General features: G+C 45.1%; 1 protein-coding gene across 1 annotated transcript in view; it reads left to right on the top strand.

The window, feature by feature from the left end:
- CTPS2 (CTP synthase 2) overlaps window positions 1-24,554 on the top strand; it is a gene marked incomplete at its 3' end in the record, with an annotated part of 101,063 nt that overhangs the window by 2,691 nt on the left and 73,818 nt on the right. The window contains exons 2-8 of the mRNA XM_080719600.1: window positions 2,966-3,136; window positions 4,758-4,858; window positions 12,726-12,842; window positions 12,991-13,074; window positions 14,320-14,400; window positions 18,367-18,518; window positions 20,724-20,856. Coding sequence (XP_080575726.1) covers window positions 2,966-3,136; window positions 4,758-4,858; window positions 12,726-12,842; window positions 12,991-13,074; window positions 14,320-14,400; window positions 18,367-18,518; window positions 20,724-20,856 — 839 coding nt within the window. The remainder of the gene's footprint in view (window positions 1-2,965; window positions 3,137-4,757; window positions 4,859-12,725; window positions 12,843-12,990; window positions 13,075-14,319; window positions 14,401-18,366; window positions 18,519-20,723; window positions 20,857-24,554) is intronic.

Here is a 24,554-nt window from a genome sequence, read left to right as displayed (position 1 = left end):
ACAAAGGAATATAGTCTTTTAAAGTATGGAGGTCTAGGGCCAGGCATGGTGGTGGTGCAGGCTTTTGGGAGGCTGAGACAGGAGGATGGCAGGTTTTCGCCAGCCTCAGCTACTTAGTGAGGCCCTCTGCAACTGTGAGACCTTGTTTCAAAAATGAAGAATAAAAAAATTGGGCTGGGGGTGTAGCTTGGAGGTAGAATGCCCCTGGGTTCAATCACTGGCACCACAAAAAAGGTGTGGAGGTTTGTGGAGCTATAACTGTTTTGTGTTATTAGTAATTAATATTGGGTTAATATAGCTTGCTTTTAATTTTTTAACTTTAGTCTAAACTGTTGTGAGAGTGTATATATCTGAGGGTAGGTGTCTATGTTTTAACATTCAGTGTTCAGCTGGGCTAATAGTCAACTTTTAGCCGACCAAGGTCAACCTTGGCTGTAGCTCTTGGCTGACAGCTTAGAGACAAAGAAAAGGATTTTATTTTATTTTTATTTTTTGTGGTACTGGGGATGGAACCCAGGGGCATTCTACCTCTGAGCTACACCCCAGGCCTTATTCTTTATCTTGAAATCGGGTCTCACTGAGTTGCAAAGGGCCTCACTAAATAGCTGAGGCTGGCTGCAAAACCGGATCCTCTTGTCTCAGCCTCCCAAATGCTGGGATTACAAGAGTGCGCCACCACGCCCCGCTAGAGAAAAGGATTTCATTGTTCAGCCTAAGTATGAAAGCTTGTTCTTATTAGCAATGAATACTGCCCTTATTAGCAATCAATACAGGCTCAATCCCTATCACTGGCTACAATACTATTTTTTTTTTTTTTTGGTACTGGGAATTTAACTCAGGGACATTCTATACTCTGAGCCATACCTCCACCCCTTATTTTTTATTTTGAAATACAGTCTCCCTAAATTGTTATGGGTCTTACAAAGCTGCTGAGGCTGCCCTTCAACCTGTGATCCTCCTGTCTCATCTCAGCCTCCCAAATACTGGGATTAGAAACCGGGCGTGGTAGCGCACGCTTGTAATCCCCGCACTTGGGAGGCGGAGACAGGAGGATCGCGCAGGTTCGAAGCCAGCCTCAGCTACTTAGTGAGGCTCTCAGCAACTAAGTGAGACCCTGTTTCCAAATAAAATATAAAATAGGTGTGGGAGTGTAGCCTGGAGGTAGAAGGCCCCTGGGTTCCATCCCCAGTACCACACACACACACACACACAAAAAGAACCAAATAGTGGGATTAGAGACATGCACCACCACTGGGATGACGCCCTATCATGGGACTGGTTGTAATTTTGTTGGAAAAGATCACCCAGAAGCTGGGTGTGGTGGCACACACTTGTAATCCAGTACTCGGGAGGCTGAGACAGGAGGATGTGGGTTTGCGGCCAGCCTCAGCTACTTAGGGAGGCCCTTCACAACTTAGTGAGGCCCTGTTTCAAAATAAGAAATAAAAATAGGGCTGGGGGGAGTGTATCTCAGAGGTAGAATGCCCTGGGTTCACTCCCCAGTACCGGAAAAAAAAAAAAGATCACCTAAACCAGGCATGGTGGTGCATGCGTATAATTCCAATACCTGGCAAGCTCAGACAGAAGAATAGAAGGTTTAAGGCCAGCCTCAGATTTTCAGTGAGACCCTGCTTCAAAATTTAAGAATAGACTGGTCAAGGTGGCTCATACCTGTAATCCCAGTACTTAGGAGGCTGAGACAGGATAATTGCAGGTTCAAGAACAGCCTCAGTAGGGTATTGAGACTCTAATCAACCTAGTGAGACTCTTCTTCAAAAATAAAAATAAAATAGGTGTAGCTTGGAGGTAGAGGTAGGGTGCTCCTGGGTTCCATCCCTAGTACCAAAAAAGAAAGAAAGAAAGAAAGAAAGAAAGAAAGAAAGAAAGAAACTGGACATGGTGGTACACCCCTGTAATCCCAGTATAGTAATTGCAGGTTGACACAGGAGGATTGCAGGTTCAAGGCCAGCCTCAGCAATTTAGCAAGGCTGTCAGCAACTTAGTGAGATCCTGTTCCCCCCCCAAAATAAAATAGGGCATGAGGTATAGCTTGGAGGTAGAATGCCCCTGGGTTCAATCCTCAGTATCACAAAACGAAAAAAAAAAAAAAAAAGAGGAGAGTGTAGCTGAGAAGCAGAAGAACGTCTCTGGGTTCAATCCCCAGTGCCACCAAAAAAAAAAAAAAAAAAAAAAAATTCTTTACATACTAGGAAACTTGGGTATTTTGATTTTGTGCATTTTTTTTTGCAGTACTAGGGATTATTACTCATTCTACCTCTTATTTATTCTACGTCTGAGCTACACTCCCAGCCCTCTTTTATATCTTTTTCTGAAGCAGGGTCTTGCTAAGTTGCTAAGGGCCTTTCTCAGTTGCCAAGGCTGGCCTAAAACCTGTGATCTCCTGTCTCGGCCTCCCAAATAACAGGAGTACACCACCATGCCCGACTTTCATGGGTAGAATTTGTTAAATTTCCCAGTTAAAATAAGGTGATGGTAATATAGCATGCTTTATACATTTTTTTGACTAGCTTTTAGTAAAAACATGTTGATATTTGAAAAGTAATCTGTTTGAAATAAGAAATCGGATGCTTTCCCTAATATGTGAAAGCTAAGGAGAAATGGGTCATAGGAAGAACTCTAGATGAAAAAGGAAATCCTATAGAGGAGCAAACAAGACAACCTAAAGGAGGAGAAAGAAGGGGGGAAGAGGAAAATCTCTAAAACACACAAGGTACTTAAACATATCGAAGTCAACCACTAAGCCGAGCAAGGGCAGGAGGGACGGGGAGGGAATGGGGTGGGAATTGGGTAGGGGTTAAATCAGCGATGTGTGCATGTCTGTACACACAAGTTTTTTTTTTTTTTACCACTATAGAATGTATGAATATAATGCACCAATAAAATATTTTAAAAAATCTCTTTGAAACAAGTTTTTAATTTTTCCTCTGTCGCCTTTCTTTCCTAGGTGAGGTATTTGTCTTAAATGATGGTGGAGAAGTTGATTTAGACCTGGGAAATTATGAAAGATTCTTGGATATTAATCTTTATAAAGACAACAACATCACCACCGGGAAGATATATCAGCATGTGATCAATAAAGAGAGGCGTGGAGATTACTTGGGGAAAACTGTCCAAGGTATGTCAATGATATGGAGGAGTCCTATGTGCTGGACGCTGGCATGCCGCTCAAAAGTAGAAGAGAAACTGTTGAAGAAGTTCTAATTCTATTTATTTATTTATTTATTTATTTTTGCGGGTCTGGGGATGGAACCCAGGGACATTCGACCTCCGAGCTACGCCCCCTGCCCTATTTTTTATTCTTTTTATTTTGAAACCGGGTCTCACTGAGTTGCGGAGGGCCTCGCTAAGTAGCTGAGGCTGTCCGCGAACCGCGATCCTCCGGGTCTCAGCCTCCCAAATGCTGGGATGACAAGCGTGCGCCACCACGCCCGGCTCTTACTTTTATTTGTATTTTTTGTGGTACTGGGATTGAACCCAGGGGCATTCTATCTCTTATCTGTATCCCCAGCCCTATTTTATTTTATTTTTATTACTTTTATTTATTTATTTATTTTTGTAGTAGTGGATATTGAACCCTGGAATGTTCTATTTTTTTCCCCACTCAATCTTTAATCAAGTAGGGACAAATCCTCACTTTAGAAGAAAAAAAGACACACACACAAAAAAAGATCTGCAGTTTGAAGGGCAAAGGGAACAGATAAAGAGAAAATTTATATTTGCCCCTCCCCCACAGAGGTTTTCCAAACCTGTTGTAGCTTGACTAAAATGTTCAGAATGTACGATTTTAAAGGCAGGTCTCTTTGTACAGAGAAAGCGCTGGTATTCTTAACCAGTGAAGAAGTATGGCAGAAAGGCCCATTCTTCTGAGTCTCAAACATGGTCAAGAAAGCATGTTCTATTGTAGCGACTGACCAGTCAATCCCGAGTTCCACTTACAAAACCCCTGCCCTGTTGGCTTTTTGTTTGCATTTTCCTCCCTGAGAAAAGGGCAATGTGTGGTCCAAGCTGGATGGAATGTTCTATTTTTATGTTTTATTTTTTGCGGGTCTGGGGATGGAACCCAGGGGCATTCAACCTATTTTATTTTTTATTTGAAACTGGGTCTTGCTAAGTTGCTGATAGTCTCACTGCATTGCTGACGCTGGCCTTAAACCTGTGAGCCTCCTGTCTCAGCCTCGCAAGCGCTAGGATTCCAGGCATGCACAGGCCTGGCTTGCTTGCCCAGTTCTTAATCAGCATTATAGGTATTATGTAGTTTCATAAAAAATAGCACTTCTCAGATGGGCGCGGTGGCGCACGCTTGTAATCCCAGCATTCGGGAGGCGGAGACCGGAGAACTGTGGTTTGGGGACGGCCTCAGCCGTTTAGGGAGGCCCTCTGCAACTTAATGAGACCTTCCATGTTTCAAAATAAAGAATAAAAAATAGGGCAGGGGGTGTAGCTTGGAGGTCAAATGCCTTTGGGTTCTATCCCCCCCCCCCCAGCCAATAGCATCTCCTCTCTGTTCCTTGTTCCCTGTGATTGGTCAGTTTCAAGAGCAGAGGCCTCACCTTTCAGTGACTAAACCTCAGTGGCATCGGTAAATACCGATTTCAGTAGAGGAGGATCGTGGCTTGGGGACTGCGGCTTGTCTCGTTTGCCAGGTGCCTTGTGGGTTACTTGGGCGGCCGGACGTACCTTCCTTTCTCACAGGCATAAAAGAAACTTCTGGCTTGTTTTGCCGCTTCTTTCTGCAGTGGTGCCTCACATTACCGATGCTATCCAGGAATGGGTTCTGAATCAAGCCAAGGTGCCCGTGGACAATAATAAGGAAGAGCCCCAAATATGCGTTATTGAGGCAAGCATGGAACTTTTCTTTCTAAACTTCTGTCCTGCTAGATCTTTAAGCATCTGATCTTCACTCACTCAACAGATATGTACAGATGGTTTCCTGGGTGCTGGACCCTGGACCAGGAGGTGGGGGGGTCACAGCAGGGATAACATGGATGGTCCCTGGCCCTGTGGTCACAAGCGAGGCTCCAAGACTGTTGTTAAACAGATAATCACATGTCCTCCTGCGGTGGGCGTGCTGTGACCTACCTGTGGAGACAGATTGCTAACTCATAAAATCAGTGTTGGGCCTAGAAGGAGCATAGTTGCTGCCCTCCGGAAGTTCCCAGACACTGTCCATATACTGCACGATGTATTCTAGCACGACTATTGGAAAAAGGTAATATTCTCTATTTCCAAGTTGCAGAGTTCCTTGGAAACAGAGAAACTGAGCCAGGCGTGGGGGCGCACACTTGTCATCCCCGCATTTGGGAGGCTGAGACAGGAGGATCGTGGTTCGCGGACAGCCTCAGCTACTTAGTGAGGCCCTTCACAACTCATTGAGACCCTGTTTCAAAAATAAAGAATAGCCGGGCGTGGTGGCGCACGCTTGTAATCCCCGCGCTTGGGAGGCTGAGACAGGAGGATCGCGCAGGTTCGAAGCCAGCCGTGCGCGCTGGCTTAGGAGACCCTGTTTCCAAACAAAAATGTAAAAGTAGGTCTGGAAGTGTAGCCCGGAGGTAGAAGGGCTTCCAGGAACCCCAGTACCACCAAAAAAAAAAAAAAAAAAAAGAATAGCCGGCCGTGGTGGCGCACGCTTGTAATCCCCGCGCTTGGGAGGCTGAGACAGGAGGATCGCACAGGTCCAAAGCCAGCCTCAGCTACTTAGTGAGCCTCTCAGCTACTTAGTGAGACCCTGTTTCCAAATAAAATATAAAATGGATCTGGGAGTATAGCCCAGAGGTAGAAAGCCTCTGGGTTCCACCCCCAGTACCACCAAAAAAAAAAAAAAAAAGAATAAAATAGAGAGCTGGGGTTTAGCTCAGAGGTAGAAGGACCCTGGGTTCCACCCTCAGTACTTAAAAAAAAAAAAAATATATATATATATATATATATATATATATATATATAGAGAGAGAGAGAGAGAGAGAGAGAGAGAGAGAGAGAGACTGAGTTAGGAAAGTCAGACAGTAGCGATGAGAAGTCAGTTTGAAGCCCTTTAATCACACTACTTGGGAGGCCGAGACAGGACGATCACAGATCGCTGGTTCATGGCCAGCCTCAACTTCGTGAGGCCCTGTTTCAAAATAGAAAGGGATAAGGATGGAGCTCAAAGGTAGAATGCCCCTGGGTTCAATCTCTAGTACCCAAAACAAAACAAAGAAAGTGTTTATTTATTTATTTTTACTAGGAAAGCTATTTGAAGAAAGTACTATTTAAAGCCAGGCATGATGGCATGCACCTATCATTCCAGTATTTGGGAGGCTGAGATGGGAGGATTCCAAGTTCAAGACCAGTCTTAGCAACTTAGCAAGACCCTTAGCAATTTAGAGAGACCCCATTTCAAACAAACAAGCAAACAAACAAACAAAGCAAAGAAAGCTGGGGTTGTGGCTCAAAGGTAGAATGGCCCTGGGTTCAATTTCCAGTACAAAAAAATAAATAAATAAACCAGACATGGCGGCCCACACCTACAATCCAGATACTTGGATCGCAGGTTTGAGGTCAGCTTCAGCCCTCAGCAATGTAGAAAAACCTGTTTTCAAATAAAAAATAGGGCCATTGGGTATTGTTCAGAATGCCCTGGAATCTATCCCTAGTATCACAAAATATTAAAATTAAAAAACCTACTAAGTAGTATTCGTACTTGCCACTCACTGACAGCTTCACCTTCTTCCCTTCTTCTCCACGTGCTGACCGTGTCCTCCTCACCTGAATGTCAGTGAACCTCATTAGCAGGCAGGAGAACACAGTAATGAACCTCATTAGGTCAAGCTGCCTGGGTTCAAATTCCTGCTGTGATACCAAAGTGATGTCTAAGCCTGGAGCCAGACTTGTTGGGTTAGCCTAGCTGGGTCCCTTACCAGCTGCATAGAATACCCTTGGCTTCAAGCCCCAGTAATACACACACACACACACACACACACACACACACACACACACACACACACAGTCTGTCTGTCTGTCTCTCCAGACTACTTTGCTATGGAAGAGATGATGATGATGATGGTGATGTGTGTGTGTGTGTGTGTGTGTGTGTGTGCGGTGGCAGGGATTGAACCCAGGAGCATTCTACCTCCAAGCTACAACCTAACAACCCTTTTTATTTATTTTTAAATTTTGAAACAGGATCTCACTTCGTCGCTGAGGCTCGCCTTGACCCTGTGATCCTCCCATCTCAGCTTCCCAAGTACAGGGATCACGGGCGTGCGCCACCACAGCTGCCTTCAGTTTTTAATCTAGTAGTCCCCTCTTAGCTGTGGAGATGTGTTCCAAGACATTTCCTTGGATCTCTGAAACCTTGGATAGTATCTTACTCTATACGTACTATCTTTTTTCTGTACCTATGATAAAGTTTTTTTTTGTGGTACTGGGCATTGAACCCAGGGGCCTTTTACCTCTGAGCAGTCCCAGTTCCATTTTATTTTATTTTGAAATAGGGTCTCATTAAGTTGTGCAGAGCCACACTAAGTTGCCGAGGCTGGCCGTGAACGTGCGCTCCTCCTATCTCAGCCTCCCAAGTACTGGGATTATAAGCGTGCACCACCAAGCCTAGTTTATGGTAAAGTTTTTTTTTGGTGGTACTGGGGGTGGAACCCAGGGGCTTTTCTACCTCCTGGCTATACTCTCAGACCTATTTTATACTTTATTTGGAAATAGGGTCTCACTGAGTTGCTGAGAGCCTCACTAAGTAGCTGAGGCTGGCTTCGAACCTGCGCGGTCCTCCTGTCTCAGCCTCCCAAGCGCGGGGATTACAAGCGTGTGCCACCACGCCTGGCTATGGTAAAGTTTTAATTTACAAATTAGACACAGCAAAAAGATTTAAGAGTGGTTAACTAACAAAAAATAGAGTAAAAACATATTATAAGAAAAGTTATTTGAAGGTTACAAACTGTTTATTTCTGGAGTTTTCCGTGTACTGTTTTTGGACTGTGGCTAACCTCAGGTAACTGAAAGGGCAGAAAGTGAATTCATGGACAAGAGGAGACCTCTGACGATTTTCTACTGACCCAGAGGCACTTTAGGGAACTTTAAATGGGCGAAGAGGCTGCAGTACTACTTCCAGCCACTTGAGGGCAGGAGTGGATAACATTTAAAGGTTTGGCTGGCTTTTTTTTTTTTTTTTTTTTCCAGTACTGGAGATTTAGCCCAGAGGCGGTCTACCTCTGAGCTCTGCACTCAACCCTATTTTATTCTTTTATTTTGAAACAGGGTCTTAGTAAGTTGCGGAGGGCCTCAGTAGCAGAGGCTGGCCGTGAACCTGTGATTCTCCTGGCTCAGCCTCTCAAGTGCTGGGATTACAGGCCTGTGCCTCCACGCCTGGCTTGGCCTTTTCAAATTCATTGACTCTCAGCACTACCAGCAAAAGAGAGAGGAGGGCTGGGGGTGGACTCAGTCATAGAGGGCTTGCCCAGCATGTGTGAGGCCTTTGGTATGATCCCTAGCACCATAAAAAAGAAAACAAGTCGCCCGGCGTGGTGGCGCAGGCTTGTAATCCCTGCGCTTGGGAGGCGGAGATAGGAGGATCATGCCAGCCTCTCTGGCCTAAGAGACTCTGTTTCCAAATAAAATATAAAATAGGTCTGGGAGTGTAGCCTGGAGATAGAAGGGTTCCATCCCCAGTACCACCAAAAACAAACAAAAAACCTCTACAAAAAACAAAAAACAAAAAAACCCAAAACCCTCAAAGATGTTGTTCAAGAGCAGACCTTCTTTTTTCTAATAAACTTTTGTTCTCATTAGATTCTGGCATGTTGTAGTGAGTGAGGTCGTACACTCTCCACTCTCACCAAGTTCCTGACCGCATGTACGACTGACTGGACTAGGTCGGGTGAAGAAAAGTCTTAAGTCATTCATTTTTTTTTGGTACTGAGGATTGAGGCTAGAGGGGGTGTTCTACATCCGAACAACACCCCCAGCCCTTTTATTTTGAAACAAGATCTTGCTAGGTTGCTGAGCCTGTAACCTGTGATCTTCCTGTCTCAGCCTCCCAAGAACTGGGATTACAGGTGTGCATCACCATGCCCAGCTAAAAAGTCCTTCTGCTACAGAAAGTCACATCGTATTCCTACTCGTTCCATATCCAGGAAGCTCGAACATTAATTATTATTTGTTATCTGGATTAAAGTTAGTAAGGAATAATCTCTTCCACAGAAAGGCTGTTTTTTTTTTTTTGTGGTAATGAAGATTAAACCCAGGGGCAACACCAGCCCTTTTTATGTTTTTATTTTGAAACAGGGTCTTGCTAGGTTGCTGAGAGTTTCGTTACTGCCGAGGCCAGCTGGGAACCTGCAATCCTCCTGTCTCAGCCTCCCAAGCACTGAGATTCCAGGCGTGAACCACCATGCCAGCAAGTGGTCTTTAGACTTGGCATGTATGTTACATTTTGAGACCATTCTTTCCATTTCAGTCACTAAGCTAAGCCCCTAGTGCCTCATGCTGGGCCCGGGGCTGGTGGGTTTGCAGCCTAGGGGGCTAGGTAGGGAGAAAGGAAACAGATTCACACGAAAGCGGGGCAACTTGTGGGGTGTTACAGGAAGGGCACAGACAGGGTGCTGTGCCGAGGGTTCGCGGGGTGCAGACTGCTTGAGGGTCAGCCTTAGTGAGGGGACGCGTCTCTCCCTGGCTGGAGGGTAAAGAGAGCTAGCTGCGGATGAGGGGCAGTGCGTGCGGTGGGGGCTCGGGCAGAAAGGAAGGGCGTAGTTCTCCTGAGACTGGAGTACACAGAGCGGCGGAGGCTCACAGGCGACAGTAGAGATTGCCTGGAGGTCCGGATCCTGCTGGGCCTCTTGCTGGCTGCATAAAGGAGTTCAGATTGTATTTTTAGTGAGGCGCTGAAGTCCATAAGCACAGGAGAGACAGATTTTGAATCTCTTTTTCTTTTTGTTTTGCAGTACTGGGCATGAAACCCCAGGGCTTTGTATATGCTAGGCAAGGGCTCTACCACTGAGCTATTATACCTCTAGCCTCATATATTGAAAACAAATATTTTTTTTGTGGTACTGGGGATGGAACCCAGGGGCTTTCTACCTCTGGGCTACACTCCCAGACCTATTTTTAAAAAATATTTTCTTTGGAAAGAGGGTCTCACTAAGTTTTTGCGAGCCTCACTAAGTAGCTGAGGCTGGCTTTGAACCGACACGATCCTCCTGTCTCAGCCTCCCAAGTACCGGGATTCCAGGCATGCGCCACCACGCCCGGCTTTTCTTTTCTTTTGAGACAGGGTCTTGCTAAGTTGATCAGCCTGGCCTCTGACTTAGGATGCTCCTGCCTCAGCCTTTGAAGTGGCTGACAGCTGGGATTGCAGATATGTGCCACGGCACTCAGCTCTCAAGGTTTACTTTTGTTTTATTCATTTATTTACTTATTTTTTACTTTGAAGCTTTACTCTACATTATTATTCTTGAGCTCTGTCTTATTTTCCTTGTTAAGCTATACGTTCTTCTTGGTGTGGTGGTACAAGCCTGTGATCCCGGTACTTGAGAGGCTGAGCCGGGAGGATCACAGGTTTGCAGCCAGCCTCAGCTGACTATTAGATACCCTCAGCACCATAGACGGAGCCGGGCGTGGTGGCGCGCGCTTGTAATCCCAGCATTCGGGAGGCTGAGACCAGAGGATCACAGTTCGCGGCCAGTCTCATCTATTACTTAGCGAGGTCCTTTGCAACTCAGCGAGACTCTGTTTCAAAATAAAGAATAAAATATAGGGCTGGGGGGTGTAGCTCGGAGGTAAATGCGTCTGGGTTCCATCTCCAGTACCACAAGACAAACAAACAAACAAAAAACATAGTCTGTGTTTCAAAATAAAAAGTAAAAAAGCTGGGAGTGAGGCTTGGAGATAGAATGTGGTCCTGGGTTCAATCCCCAGTACCATATAAACACACACACACACACACACACACACACACACACACACAATCTGAGCTGGACGTGGTGCATGCCTGTAATCCCAATACCTGGGAGGCTGAGACAAGAGAACCGCAAATTTGAGGACAGTGTCAGCAAGTAGTGAGACACTCATCAACTTAGTGAGACCCTGCTTCAAAATAAAAATACTGTTACTGTAGGATTGGGGGTGCAAGGTAGAATGCCCCTGGGTTTAATCCCCAGTAACACATACACACACACACACACACACACACACACCTGAGCTCCTTGGGAGTAGGTTATCTTAAATTCTTTCTAGCACCTTGCTCACATGCTAGAGAATTAATTTTAATATCCATGCTACATTCTGAAATATTTAATATAGTGAGGATGCATGGGTTAATTTGAATTTTATCACAGTTTAAAAGGGAAAAGCTTTCAGTAGCCTTATTGAAAACACATTGTAAGTTAAGTTGACATTTATCGAAGGATTACACTGTCAGGAATATTCATGGGCCTTTTGGTACTATTTGTTTCAGAAATCCAGCGTGCTTTAACAATAGTGATTTAATTCTAGTAGTACCAACACTGCAAGGAGCTTGTTCAAATACACGAGGGCGTGTAGGCGCGCGCGTGTGTGTGTGTACAGTGTATGTTTGTATGTGTGTGCATACTTGTATATGTGTGTACAGAATGTGGGGGGATTGAGGGAGAGAAGGAGAGATGGGGAGGGAAGGAGAGAGAGAATATGAATATGGATGATTGATTACTATTTCAATCCAGGCAGAACTGTCACCGGATTTGACCTCTATCTTTCAGCTATGACCACTGGTAGCAACTAGCTTATCTAGCTCCTCTGTACCCTATATTCTAGGTATTTCTACCCACTCTCTTTTCTTTTTCTTTATGGGAATTGACTCTAGAGACAGTCTACATCTGAGCTACACCTCCAACTCTTTATGTTTTTTTTTTTGAAACAGGGTCTTATTAGGTCGTTGAGAGTCTCACTAAATTGCCAAGACTTGGTCTTGAACCTGTGATTCTCCTGTTTCAGCCTCCCAAGTATTGGGATTACAGGTGTGCGCTACCATTCCCGGCTCTTACTTATTTACTGGTACTGGGGATTGAGCCCCGGGACATTCTACCTCTGAGCTACACCCTGAGCCCTTTTTATTTTGAAAAGGTCTCACTAAGTAGCTGAGGAGCTGGTGAAGTTGTGGAGGTGGTCTCGAACCTGTGATCCTCCTGTCTCAGCCTCCCAAGCACTGGCACATGCCCGGCTAGTCTCTTTTCTTAAAGTCCTTCTTGGCCCCACTTCTCTCCTCTTTCCTAGCTTACTTGTTTACCTGGCTATGTTATACTTTATCCCTTTACTCATTTTTTTCTTTCTTTTTTTCTTGGTTCTGGGGATCAAACCCAGGGCCTTGCACATGGTAAACACCTTTTCTCTATTTTCATTTCTCCTTACTTCATTTTTTTTATTTTGTGGCACTGGGGGTTGAACCCAGGGGTATTGCACCTCTGAGCTGCACCCCCAGCCCTATTTTATTTTCTGTTTTTTTAACAGGGGTTCAGTAAGTGGCAGAGGGCCTCACTGAGTTGCCGAGATTGGTCTCAAACATGTGATCATCCTGAAGTTTCATCCATTTGAAGTATATACTTCCAGAGTTTTAAGCATTTACAAACTCTGTTCTTGTGGAAACACCCAACTTCAGTTGTTACATTTAGTTTTCTGAGAAATTTTCTATTGGTTTGCTGCTATGGGAAATTTTTGCTCATCCATGTCTCATTTTTGCTTTTTATTCCCAGCTGGGAGGCACCATTGGAGACATTGAAGGAATGCCATTTGTGGAAGCGTTCAGACAATTCCAATTTAAGGCCAAAAGAGAGAATTTCTACAACATCCATGTCAGCCTCGTCCCACAGGTGGGCTTTTTGGGTAAAGTATGTGGACAGCCACTTTGATCAATTTTCCTATGACATTATATGTTTCCCGTATCTGAAACTGGGAAGCCATTAATTATCTGGAAGAGCTAGATGTCCGGTGTACTGACAGGAACCTGTTTCTTTTTAGCCCAGTGCTACCGGGGAACAAAAAACCAAACCCACACAGAACAGTGTTCGTGCGCTCAGGGGCATGGGCCTGTCTCCGGATCTGGTGAGTTAACCAGAGTGGAAAAGCTCATCCTTAAATTCTCCTGCAGTAGGGCCTCTGTTTGTTTATTTATAACATCTAGCAACAGTTTTGATTTGGGAAGCCAGGGATTGAACCGAGGGCCTCGTGTATGCTAAGCATGTCATTCACCACCGGGCTATGCTCCCAGTCCCTTGATCTAGAATATCATTTAAACCCTTTGTAGTCAATGAATCACTCATATGACACTAAGATATTTGTATTTGGGAGCCAGGAAAGGCTTATTCATTTATCTTTAAATCGGCTATCATTTCTTCTCTGAACTCAAAATTTGATTGGCTACATTGAGTTGGGCGTGGAGATACCCATCTGTAATCTCAGTACTTGGGAGGCTGAGACAAGAGGATTGCAGGTTTGAGGCAAGCTTCAGCAATGTAGCAAGACTCTCAGCAGCCTAGTGCGACCCTATTTCAAAATAAAAAGGGCTGGGTGTGTAGCTCAGAGGTAGAGAGTCCCTGGGCTCACCTCCCAGTACCAGACACGAACACACACATATACACACGCACACGTGAGTGGCCATATTGACACCTGGGTAGGTGCAGTGTCTCCTCATTTATATGATTCCTGGATCCTCTAGAATGAATGGATCCCCTAGATTTCCTGTGACCTGCTAGGATGGGCTATCACTGCTCTCATTTTTAGTCAGAACAGTGATAGATAAACCAGGCATGGTGGTGCACCCGTCTAATTCCAGTACTTGGGAGTTACCACAAAAAACCAAGAGAAAAACCAAACAAACAAACAAACAAAAAAAAAAAACCAAAACAAAACTGAACCGCCTTCCCCAAACAGTGATGTCTCATTTTGTTTTTGTGACACTGGGGATTGGACCCAGGGACATTCTACCTCCAAGATATACCCCTATCTTTATTTTTTTTTTTAATTTTTATTTGGAAAGAGGGCCTCCCTAAGTTGCAGAGGGTCTCACTAAGTAGCTGAGGCTGACCACGAACCCGCGATCCTCCTGTCTCAGCCTCCCGAGTATTGAGATTACAAGTGTGTGCTACCACGCCTGGCTTCCAATTTCTAACGGTCCAGTCGAATTCCCATAGTGGACAAGCGCACATTTGGTCAAATCTCTTCTAGTTTATAGTATGTGTGAATATATAGAGTAGTATAGGTATAGAATAGAGCATCTTCCTGGAAATGAATGGGACTTTGGCCAGACTGGTCCTTGCTTGCTAATCCACGCATGATCGGCTTTGACAGATCGTCTGCAGAAGTTCAACACCCATTGAGATGGCCGTGAAGGAGAAGATCTCCATGTTCTGTCATGTGAACCCTGAGCAGGTTGGTGTTGCTCTGTAGATTTTATTGTCTTATAGGTACTTCTCTTTTTGTGTGTATGGTACTGAGGATGGAACCCGGGGGCATTCTACCTCTGAACTAAACCCCAGCCCTATTGATTCTTTTATTTTGAAATAGGATCTAAGTTGCGGAGGGCCCAAGTTACAGAAGCTGGCCGTGAACCTGTGATCCTCCTGTCTCAGCCTCTCAAGTACTGAGATGACAGGCGTGCGCCGCCACGCCTGGCTCTGGCCGCTTGTTTCTTCACGTGGTCAGGAGGATCGCGCTGGCTCGGAGCCAGCCACGCTGGCTTAAGAGACCCTGTTTCCAAATCAAAAAATATAAAATAGGTCTGGGAGTGTAGCCCGTGGGAGTGTAGCCCGGAGGTAGAAGGGCTTCCAGGAACCCCAGTACCACCAAAAAAAAAAAAAAAATACAAACCATTCATAACACACTCTCTAATCTAATCCTACCAGTGGCCTCAGTGCACTGCGTTGCTATAAAAACTGTACCATGATTTGGGCTCGCGCAGGCCATCTACCCTTTTATATTTTTTTGTTTTGAAGCAGGGTTTCTGACAGTCTTGCTATGCTACGGAGGTTGGCCTAGTTGTCTTTTATTTTTTCATTTTTGCGGTACTGGGGATGGAATCCAATGGCATTCTACCTCCGAGCTATACCCCCAGCCCTATTTTTTTCTTTCTTTCTTTCTTCCTTTCTTCCTTTCTTCATTTCTCTCTCTCTCTCTCTCTCTCTCTCTCTCTTTTTCGGGGTCTGGGGGTGGAACCCAGGGGCATTCGACCTCCAAGCTACACCCCCTGCCCTATATTTTATTCTTTATTTTGAAACCAGGTCTCACTGAGTTGCAGAGGGCCTCACTAAGTAGCTGAGGCTGTCTGTGAACCGCGATCCTCTGGTCTCAGCCTCCCGAATGCTGGGATTACAAGCGTGCGCCACCACGCCCGGCTTATTCTTTATTTTTGAAACAGGGTCTCACTGAGTTGTAGAGGGCCTTGCTACATAGCTGAGGCTGTCTGCGAACCATGATCCTCCCGTCTGAGCCTCCTAAATTCTGGGATTACAAGTGTGTGCCACCACACCTGGCTCCTACTATTTTCTTTTTTATTTTGAAAGAGGATCTGGCTAAATTGCTGAGACTGGCCGTGAACCTGCGATCCTCCTGTCTGTCTCCCAAGTACTGGGATTATAGGTGTGTGCCACCGGGCCTGGCTCACCTGGGTTTTTTTAGTATTAGGGATTGATCCCAGTGGCGTTCTACCTCTGGCCTACACCCCCAGCCCTTTTTATGTTTTGTTTTGACACAGGGTCTCGATAGGTTACTGAGAGTCTTACTACATTACCGAGGCTAGCTGTGAACTGCGATCTTCCTGTCTCAGCTTGCCAAGTACTGGGATTACAGGTATGCGCCAGCATGCCCAGCTCACCTGGGTGTTTTGGACACCTCTATTTTTCCTTTCCTGCTCTTGTTTCTGTATCTTTTCCCCAATGAGGCTCAGGTACAAGGGATAGGAGCTGCCTATAGTTTATAAAAGTGGTATGAAAGGGAGTGCTCAGGAAAAGGGTCCACTGTAGCAAAAACCTTTTCTTCATAGGACTCTGGCCTCTCTGAGTTTTCAATTTTTTTTTTGGTGGTCCTGGGGGTGGAACCCAGAGGCTTTCTACCTCCGGGCTATACTCCCAGACCTATTTTATACTTTATTTGGAAACAGGGTCTCACTAAGTTGCTGAGCGCCTCACTAAGTAGCTGAGGCTGGCTTCGAACCCGTGCGATCCTCCTGTCTCAGCCTCCCAAGTGGGATTACAAGCGTGCGCCACCACGCCTGGCTGAGTTTTCAAATTTAATGGGATTTCTATATTTTGGGGAGCAGGTTGATGAACAGCCTCCTGCTAGATGCTTCCGAGTCAATTCACGAACTAGAACTAGTTAGAAAAATAAGGGATTAGCTGGATGCGGTGGTGTGCACTTATAATCCTAGCACTTGGGAGACTGAGATGGGTATTGCAGGTTTGAGGACAGCCTCAGTGGTATACTGAGACCCTTAGCAGCCTAGCAAGACTCTGTTTCAAAAACAAAAATTAAAAAGTGCTGGTGGTGTGTCTTAGAGGTGCAGTGTCCCTGGGTTTAATCATCCCTAGTACCAAAAGAAAAAAAAAAAAAAAGCCAGGTGTAGCGATACACATCTGTTATCCCAGTACTTGAGAAGCTGAGGCAGAAGAATCCCAGGTTTGAGACCAGTCTCAGCAAGTTAGGGAGATCCAGTTTCAAAATGAAAAATAAAAAAGGGCCAGGGGTATGTAGCTCAAATGTACAATGCCTCTGGGTTCTTCCTACAGTATCCCCTAAAAAAAAAGGAATTCTGATTTTTCTGTCCTGTCATTTTGTTTTTTGTATCCTTCCTGTTGGTAGATAGTGCTTTCTGTGTATATTAAGGAAATATAATTTGTTTTCTGAAAAAGAATGAGGATAAAGCTTTTTGAGTTGGATTGCCAAGAGCTCTGGGAAAGAAGACATTGTCCAAACTTTAGGCCACATAGAGCTTAGATTCCATAGTAACTGTAGATTTTGAAGGATGCGCTCATCCTGCCGTTCACAGGCTAGGTTTTTTGATACGAGTTAGTCCTCCCACTTCTTAGTTCAAGCCTTTCATGAGTCCTGGTGCATCGCATTTAAAGCTCTTCTCAGGTGGATCGCCGAGGAGGGAACGAAGGGGCTGGAGGCATCTCCGTGCATGTGACCATTATCATGCTATTTGAATAAAAACATCTCTCTCTAGCCCAGAGGATAAATCAGTGGCTGTCCAGAGGTTTTGTTTTAATAAATAATAGGGATGTCCCATGTTAGTGATAGCTCAGCACTTGCGATGCATTGGTCAAAGCGCCAGTGACACAGTGCAGCCCAAGTAGCAAGCTGCTGGTGTGAACAGCTTGAGAACCCTTGACTTTACAGCTATGGGTTTGGGAAAAACTCAACACAGAGTTGGCAGGACATTTCTTGGCACTTACTTAGATTGTGGCAGATCCTGAAATGCCTGCAAGTAGCCATTCTGATGTCCTTGAGAGGGAGTTGAAAGCCCATTAGGTAAGTGTGGAAAACATCCATAGCCCGGCATCACCTGCTATGTAGAGTCCTCTGTCCCTACTGGTGGAATTGATTTTACTGTGGTCAGTGTCACTTGGAAATTTACCGAAATGAGAGGAGACAAGGACAAGACTGCAGACAAAAGCAACCAGGGTAGCAGTGACAACAAATGAGGGAACAAATAAACTGCACGCTCACGCTTAGAAGACAGGGTGCATGTGTGCAATGCTACCGCCTTAACCCTGTCTTAGAAGTTGGTGCCTTGAGCCGGGCGTGGTGGCGCACGCTTGTAATCTCCGTGCTTGGGAGGCTGAGACAGGAGGATCGCACGGGTTCGAAGCCAGCCTCAGCTACTTAGTGAGGCTTTCAGCAACTTAGTGAGACCCTGATTCCAAATTAAAAAAAAAGGTCTGGGAGTATAGACTGGAGGTAGAAAGCCTCTGGGTTTCATCCCCAGTACCATAAAAAAAAAAAAGAAGTTCGTGCCTTGGACAGTGATGCTTGGATATTGACACAAAAACATCTATATCCCAGTGCCAATTCTCTGATGCCAGCATGGCCTCCTATGATTTATTGATTTCTCTACTTGCTTTAAGGGAAACCCAGGGGAATTCACCTTAAAGCTATACCACCAGCCCTTTTTAGTTGTTTTTTTTTAAAAATTTTCAAACAAGGTCTCACTCAGTTGCTGAAGGTCTTGTTAAGTTGCCGAAGCTGGCCTTGAACCTTTGATCCTCCTGGGTCAGCCTCCTAAGTGCTGGTGTTACAGGTGTATACCACCACACCTGGAGTCTCTCTTGAGTTTTTCTCATCCTTATGGCATATTTGAGTCGATTCATCTAAGTACGGTGCTTTATTATCATTGATCAGGTCATATGTATCCATGATGTGTCTTCCACATACCGAGTGCCTGTGCTTTTGGAGGAACAAGGCGTTGTTAAATACTTTAAAGAGAGATTGGACCTACCCATTAGTGATCCTTCAAGTAATTTGCTTTTCAAGTGGAAGAATATGGCTGACAGGTACGTGAAAGGAATTATGTGATTTTTTTTCTTAGGGGAATATATGAGGCTTAGGAAAGTGGGGCACAGTGATGAAGGGGTACTTTCCAGAGGAAGGAACTGGAACGGTTTATTTCTGGAATTGGAAAAGGGCCTTACATGATCCTTAATAATTCCTGGATTTGGGGATGGGGCTAAATCCTACCTTAGGGTCGGCATATTGTTTCCATGTGAATATTTTGGTCTGGGTATATCTAAAGCTGTTAGGACTTCCCATTGAGCCAGGCACTAAGTACTGGTTGCTGCTGGTGGTAGCCATAATTAAGTAGCTGAGGCTGGCCATGAACCTGGGATCCTCCTGTCTCAGCCTCCCTATTCCTGGGATTACAGGCATGCTACGCCATGCCTGGCTCAGAGTGCCCCATCTTCACCTGCCACCCTGTCCCTCCATCTCTCGTAGAGAGATAGAAGGAGGCAGCCAGAGATCAAAGGAGCAGCTTTATGACGAAGGCCAGTGCTGCTCAGAGCCAGCGGGTCCCTGGTTCAGCTGGAAGGGAGAGCTTGCCTGGGACCTGCGGCCAAAGTGGACGCCCCTTCCCCCACTCGAGGCCCCTCCTGCTCCCCCGGGAGCTCACTGTGGTATCAGGGGCTGGCGTCACCTACGCACCCCACCCCAGGCGATGGCCATGTGGAGCTGACACTTGGCTGTTCTGGGAAGGGCAAGTCAAGAAGGAAAGAGGGCCTGAGGGGTGGGCCCAAGGCACCCGTCTGCACCCCAACCCCTCCCTGGGAGGTGTGACCAGACTCAGCTGCCCGCCTGTCACCAGCGGACTCCTCCTTCCCTGGGAAGCTGCGCACGAGTGAGCAGAAGGAGGAGCCCCCTGGCCCTGCTCTGCTTCCTTCCCGGTCTTTGGAGGAGGGAGATGGGCGAGGCTTGGCCAACCTGACTGCGGGGACCGAGGGTCACAGCGCAGCACACGCAGTGCCCGGGTCTCATACGTGGCTCGCCGTCACCTCACTGTATTTGCATTCTCTGTGGCGAGGCGACACGCGAGGCCCGTGGAGCCGTGGAGTCTCCAGAGTAGCACCAAATGAAGCTGAGAGTTTGACAGCCTTCTCTCGGGTACTGTTGTCACCTTGTTAGAAAGTCACCTCACGCAGCGGTTTTGTAGCATCTTCTGTGTCTCCCCTCCACCCCCCCGCCTATTTTCGGTCAGCTTGCCTTTGCACTTTTGGCAGATGTAGATACGAAAGAGGGCTATCCCTCATCATGGCAACATTTTTTTCCTAAGGTGTTCGGAGAAGGGCTCACTTCCGAGCCCTAAAACATCTTCAGCTCCAAGATCACATTTCCCTTACTTAATACCAGCTCACATGTTCTTCATGTTCTTTGAACAGAGTTGCTGACAAATGCGACACCAAAGATCACATCTCTACCAGTGAAATGCGATTGAGTGTCTTCTACAGAATGGAATTTTCACATAAAAACAGTCTGAGTGGCTTGTACCATTTAAAATCGTTCTCTTAGCACTATTCTTCAGGCGTGCCATGAGTAACCAGGCTTTTGTGGGCCGGCTGGGAATGCAGCAATTTTAAATGTAGACACTTTGAATGCACTTTTTAATGCAATGTCACCTTAAAAAGTTAATATTGGAATGTTTCCTGTTGACAAGCAGAATGTGTCTCCTATCCAGTGTCAACTTATGAACTGACTTATGAATAGCTCATGTTTATGAGATAGCTTTTTATTTATTTATTTATTTTGTTTTGAGTTGGGTGTGGTGACGTACACTTGCAATCCCAGTATTTGGGAGGCTGAGAGAGGAGGATTGCAGGTTCAAAGCCAACTTAGTCTTCTGCAACTATAACGAATACAAATAGGGCTGGGAGTGTATCTTGAGGTAGAATACCTTTGGGTTCAATCCCTAGTATGAAAAAAAAATATATAGAATGCTTTTATTTGTTTATTTTTTGTGGTACTTAGAATTGAACCCAGGGACATTCTACTTCTAAGCTACACCTCTAGGCTTACTTTATTTTTTAATTTGAAACAGGGCCTCGCTAGATTTCTGAGAGTCTCATTAAATGGCTGAGGCTGGCTGCAAACCTGCGTTCAACCTCCAGTAACCTCCTCCCCACCAAAAAGCCTTAAAATCCGAGTGGTGGCTTCCATTATTGTCATGCTGCACTGCATGAATATAAACCTTGCATTGTCTTTCTCCCCAGGTATGAAAGGTTACAGAAAACATGTTCCATAGCCCTGGTTGGCAAATATACCAAACTCAGGGACTGTTATGTCTCCGTGTTCAAAGCCCTGGAGCACTCTGCCTTGGCCATCAACCACAAGTTGAATCTAATGGTGAGTCCTGCCTGGCCTGGCCTTTCGGATATTTCATTCACTCACTGTAACGTCTTGCGTTCAAAGATGCAGGTTGTCGTGGAAAGGTCCGTATGACCACTCTGAGGATCGATGATTCAGCAGGACACACTGGACCCTATATACAGTCATACTAATGGCTAAGATGTATTCTAGAGAATACAAAGACAAGGCAAAATCAGCAGAGGGGTGGAGTGGGGGTGGGGGCAGGTGCATAATTCCAAGAGCCCTTGCCCAGTAGAGTCTCACAAGTTGAGCTTAATTCTCCAGCAGTGAGTTATGACAACATGGGTGAAATGTTCTCTAGTGGGGATGCCTCTAAGAGACTCAATGCCCAGGATTTTCGTTTCTTAATTTTTCTTTCTGGAGCAATGAGGATTGAATCTAGGGCCTCATATGTGCTAGGCAAGAGCTCTAGCCATGAGCTACCGCCCCCAGCCTGTGCCCGGGATTTTTACTGGGAGTTGATCATGTAGGTACGCACTGCCTTCCACATACCAAAATTTCAGATCCCTAGAAGGCGGGTACGTGCTCAGCATAAACCTTGTTTGTATAAATTTTACCTTAGGCACATACAGCCACTCTTATCAGTTCTTTTTTTACAACATTGTTTTTTTTTCTCTTTTGGTGATAAGAATTGAACCCAGGGGAATTCTACCTCCAAGCTACATCCCTAGCCATCTTGATTTTTATTTATTAATTTTAAAAATGTTTATTTATTTACTTAGTTTTGTACTGGGGATCGAACCTACAGGGATTCTACCTCTGAGCTAGGTCCTTTGCCCTGTTTGTATTTTTATCTGTTTATTTCTTATTTGTTTATTTTGTGGTACTGGGGATTGAACTCAGGGGCATTCTAATTCTGAGCAATGCCCCCAGCCCTATTTTATTTTTTATTTTGAAACAGAGTCTCGCTAAGTCGCGGGGGATCTTGCCAAGTTGCTCAGTCTGACCATGAACCTGTAACCCTTCGGTTTCAGCCTTCCAAATACTGAAATAACAGGCGTACACCACCAAGCCTAGCTTTTATTTTTATTTTGAAACAGGGTCTTGCTAAGTTGCTGAGGGCCTCACTGAATTGCTAAGATAGACCTCAAATTTTAGTCTCTCTGTTTTAGCCTCCGACATACAGGGATTATAGGCACGTGCCACCACATACAGCCACCCTTCTTATTTATTTAGTTTTTTTTACTTTGAATAGAGTCTCTCTGTTGACGAGGCTGGTCTTAAACCTGCGATCCTCCCGTCTCAGCCTCCCAAGTACTGGGATTATAGGCATTCAGCACTGCTTCTGGTTTATCCAAGTTTCCGAGTGTGAGCCAAGGGCCAGCCTTGTAAATAGGGCTCTCCAAGGAAGCAGCCGGGCCTGCTGTGTTCGTTTTTATCTGCACGCAGGTTTAAACGCACATTTCTGAAATTAGACTTTGCATATGCAGGTAATAGATACTTCAAGCTCATTTGAGTGCATTGTATTTGCCTAGCAAGAAAATAATAGAACATTTCTTTTCCCTTTAGCATCGGAATAGGAGTCAGATTTTAAAACTTCTGCATTCTCTTTTCTAACTTGGAAGGACGTTATCTGGCAAACCATGATGTTTTGTTTCTTGAAATAATTATTATGGTATAGCAGAAGTGTGGTTACCATATATAGCCTGAATCTGCTCTTTGTCTTTGTTAAATGTAGAAATAGTATATACTCTGTATAAAAATTTGAGCAAAGCGTAAATACACATTGTAAAAAGCAGAAGATTCCTTCTCTCTGAAATCCCACTTTGTTCTATTTATTGTTACCATTTTGATGCATATATTTCTCTCTTTATCACATTTATACCTAATGACATTCCATCTGAGTATATCATGATTTGAGCAAGCTTTAGCATCTTTGTTTATTTATTTTTTCTTTGTGGTGCTGGGGCTAGAACCCAAGGCCTTGTGCATGCCGGGCAAGCACTCCTGCTCATCTACGTCCCTACCCCTATCATCCGGATTTATTTATTTTTTATTTATTTATTTTTTTGGTGGTATTAGGGGTGGAACCTAGAGGCTTTCTACCTCCAGGCTATACTCCCAGACCTTTTTAAAAAAATATTTTATTTGGAAACAGGGTCTCGCTAAGTTGCTGAAAACCTCACTAAGTAGCTGAGGCTGGCTTTGAACCCATGCGATCCTCCTGTCTTCGCCTCCCAAGCGCGGGGATTACAAGCGTGTGCCACCACGCCCGGCAATCATCCAGATTTAAATAGTCAAATCATTGTATAAATGAATAAAAATGCATGTGTTTTGTGTTACTGGGTTATTGAACCCAGGGATATTTTACCTCTGAGCTATATCTCCAGATCTTTTTCTTTTGTTGTTTTATTTTGTTTGGTGGTACTGGGGTTCCTGGAAGCCCTTCTACCTCCGGGCTACACTCCCAGACCCATTTTTACATTTTTATTTGGAAACAGGGTCTCCTAAGCCAGCGCGCGGCTGGCTTCGAACCTGCGCGATCCTCCTGTCTCCGCCTCCCAAGCACGGGGATGACAAGCGTGCCCACCACGCCCGGCTTCTCTTTTGTTGTTTTGAAACAAGGTCTCCCTAGGTTGTAAAGAGTCTGGCTACCTTGCTGTGAACCTCCTGTCTCCGCCTCCCAAGCACTGTGATTACAGGCTTTCACCACTATACCTGGCTAAAAATGCATTTGTGTATCCAAGATATTTAATGGCTGGGTGAAGTGGCACACACTTGTAATCCCAGGACTTGGGAGGCTGAGACAGGAAATTGCAGGTTTGTGGCCAGCCTTAGCAATTTAGTGAGACCCCTTGCAACTTAGTGAATGACCCTGTTTCAAAAAACAAAACAAAACAAAACAAAACAAACAAGGCTGGGAGCATAGCTCAGGGATGGAACATCCCCAGGGTTCAACCCCTAGTACCACTTCAAAAAAAGTGTGTGTGTGTGTGTGTGTGTGTGTGTGTGTGTGTGTGTGTGTGTGACTTCCGCTAATAGACCAGCTTAGGACTTTGAGTTTTCTTTTTTTGTGATGCTGGGGATTAAACCCTGGGGCATTCTACTTCTGAGCCACACCCCTTCACCCTTTTCATTTTTTGTTTTGAAACAGGGTCTTGCTAGGTTGCTGAGGTTGGTCTGGAACCTGCGATCCTCCTGTCTCAGCCTCTCAAGTACTAGGATTATAGGGCTGTGAATTTTTTTTCGCTTCTTTTCAGCCTCAGACTCAGAGCCTTATGTATGCTAAGCAGAGGCTTTATCACTGACTTTTCCCCTTAGCGCCTGTCCTCACTACTTTTTATTTTTGGCTTCCCAAGGAATATTTTACTTCCCATTCCTTCAAAAAAGAAAAAAAAAGAAAATATAAGCAGAAAAATTGCCATAACACAAATTTTATAAAGCCTTTAAAACTTTTTTTTTTTTTTTTTTTTGCGGGTCTGGGGATGAAACCCAGGAGCATTCAACCTCCGAGCTACACCCCCTGCCCTATTTTTATTCTTTATTTTGAAACAGGGTCTCATTGAGTTGCAAAGGGCCTCACTAAGTAGCTGAGGCTGTCTGCGAACAGCGAGCCTCCAGTCTCAGCCTCCCAAATGCTGGGATTACAAGCGTGCGCCACCACACCTGGCTGCCTTAAAAAAAATTTTTTTTTCTTTTGGTGGTATTGGGGATGGAACCCTTCTACCTCCGGG

This window comes from Muscardinus avellanarius (genome assembly GCF_963383645.1).
Source record: "Muscardinus avellanarius genome assembly, chromosome: X".
Classification (NCBI taxonomy): domain Eukaryota; kingdom Metazoa; phylum Chordata; class Mammalia; order Rodentia; family Gliridae; genus Muscardinus; species Muscardinus avellanarius.
The sequence above is the reverse complement of the archived record's forward strand: the minus strand, read 5'-3'. Positions and strand labels throughout refer to the sequence as shown.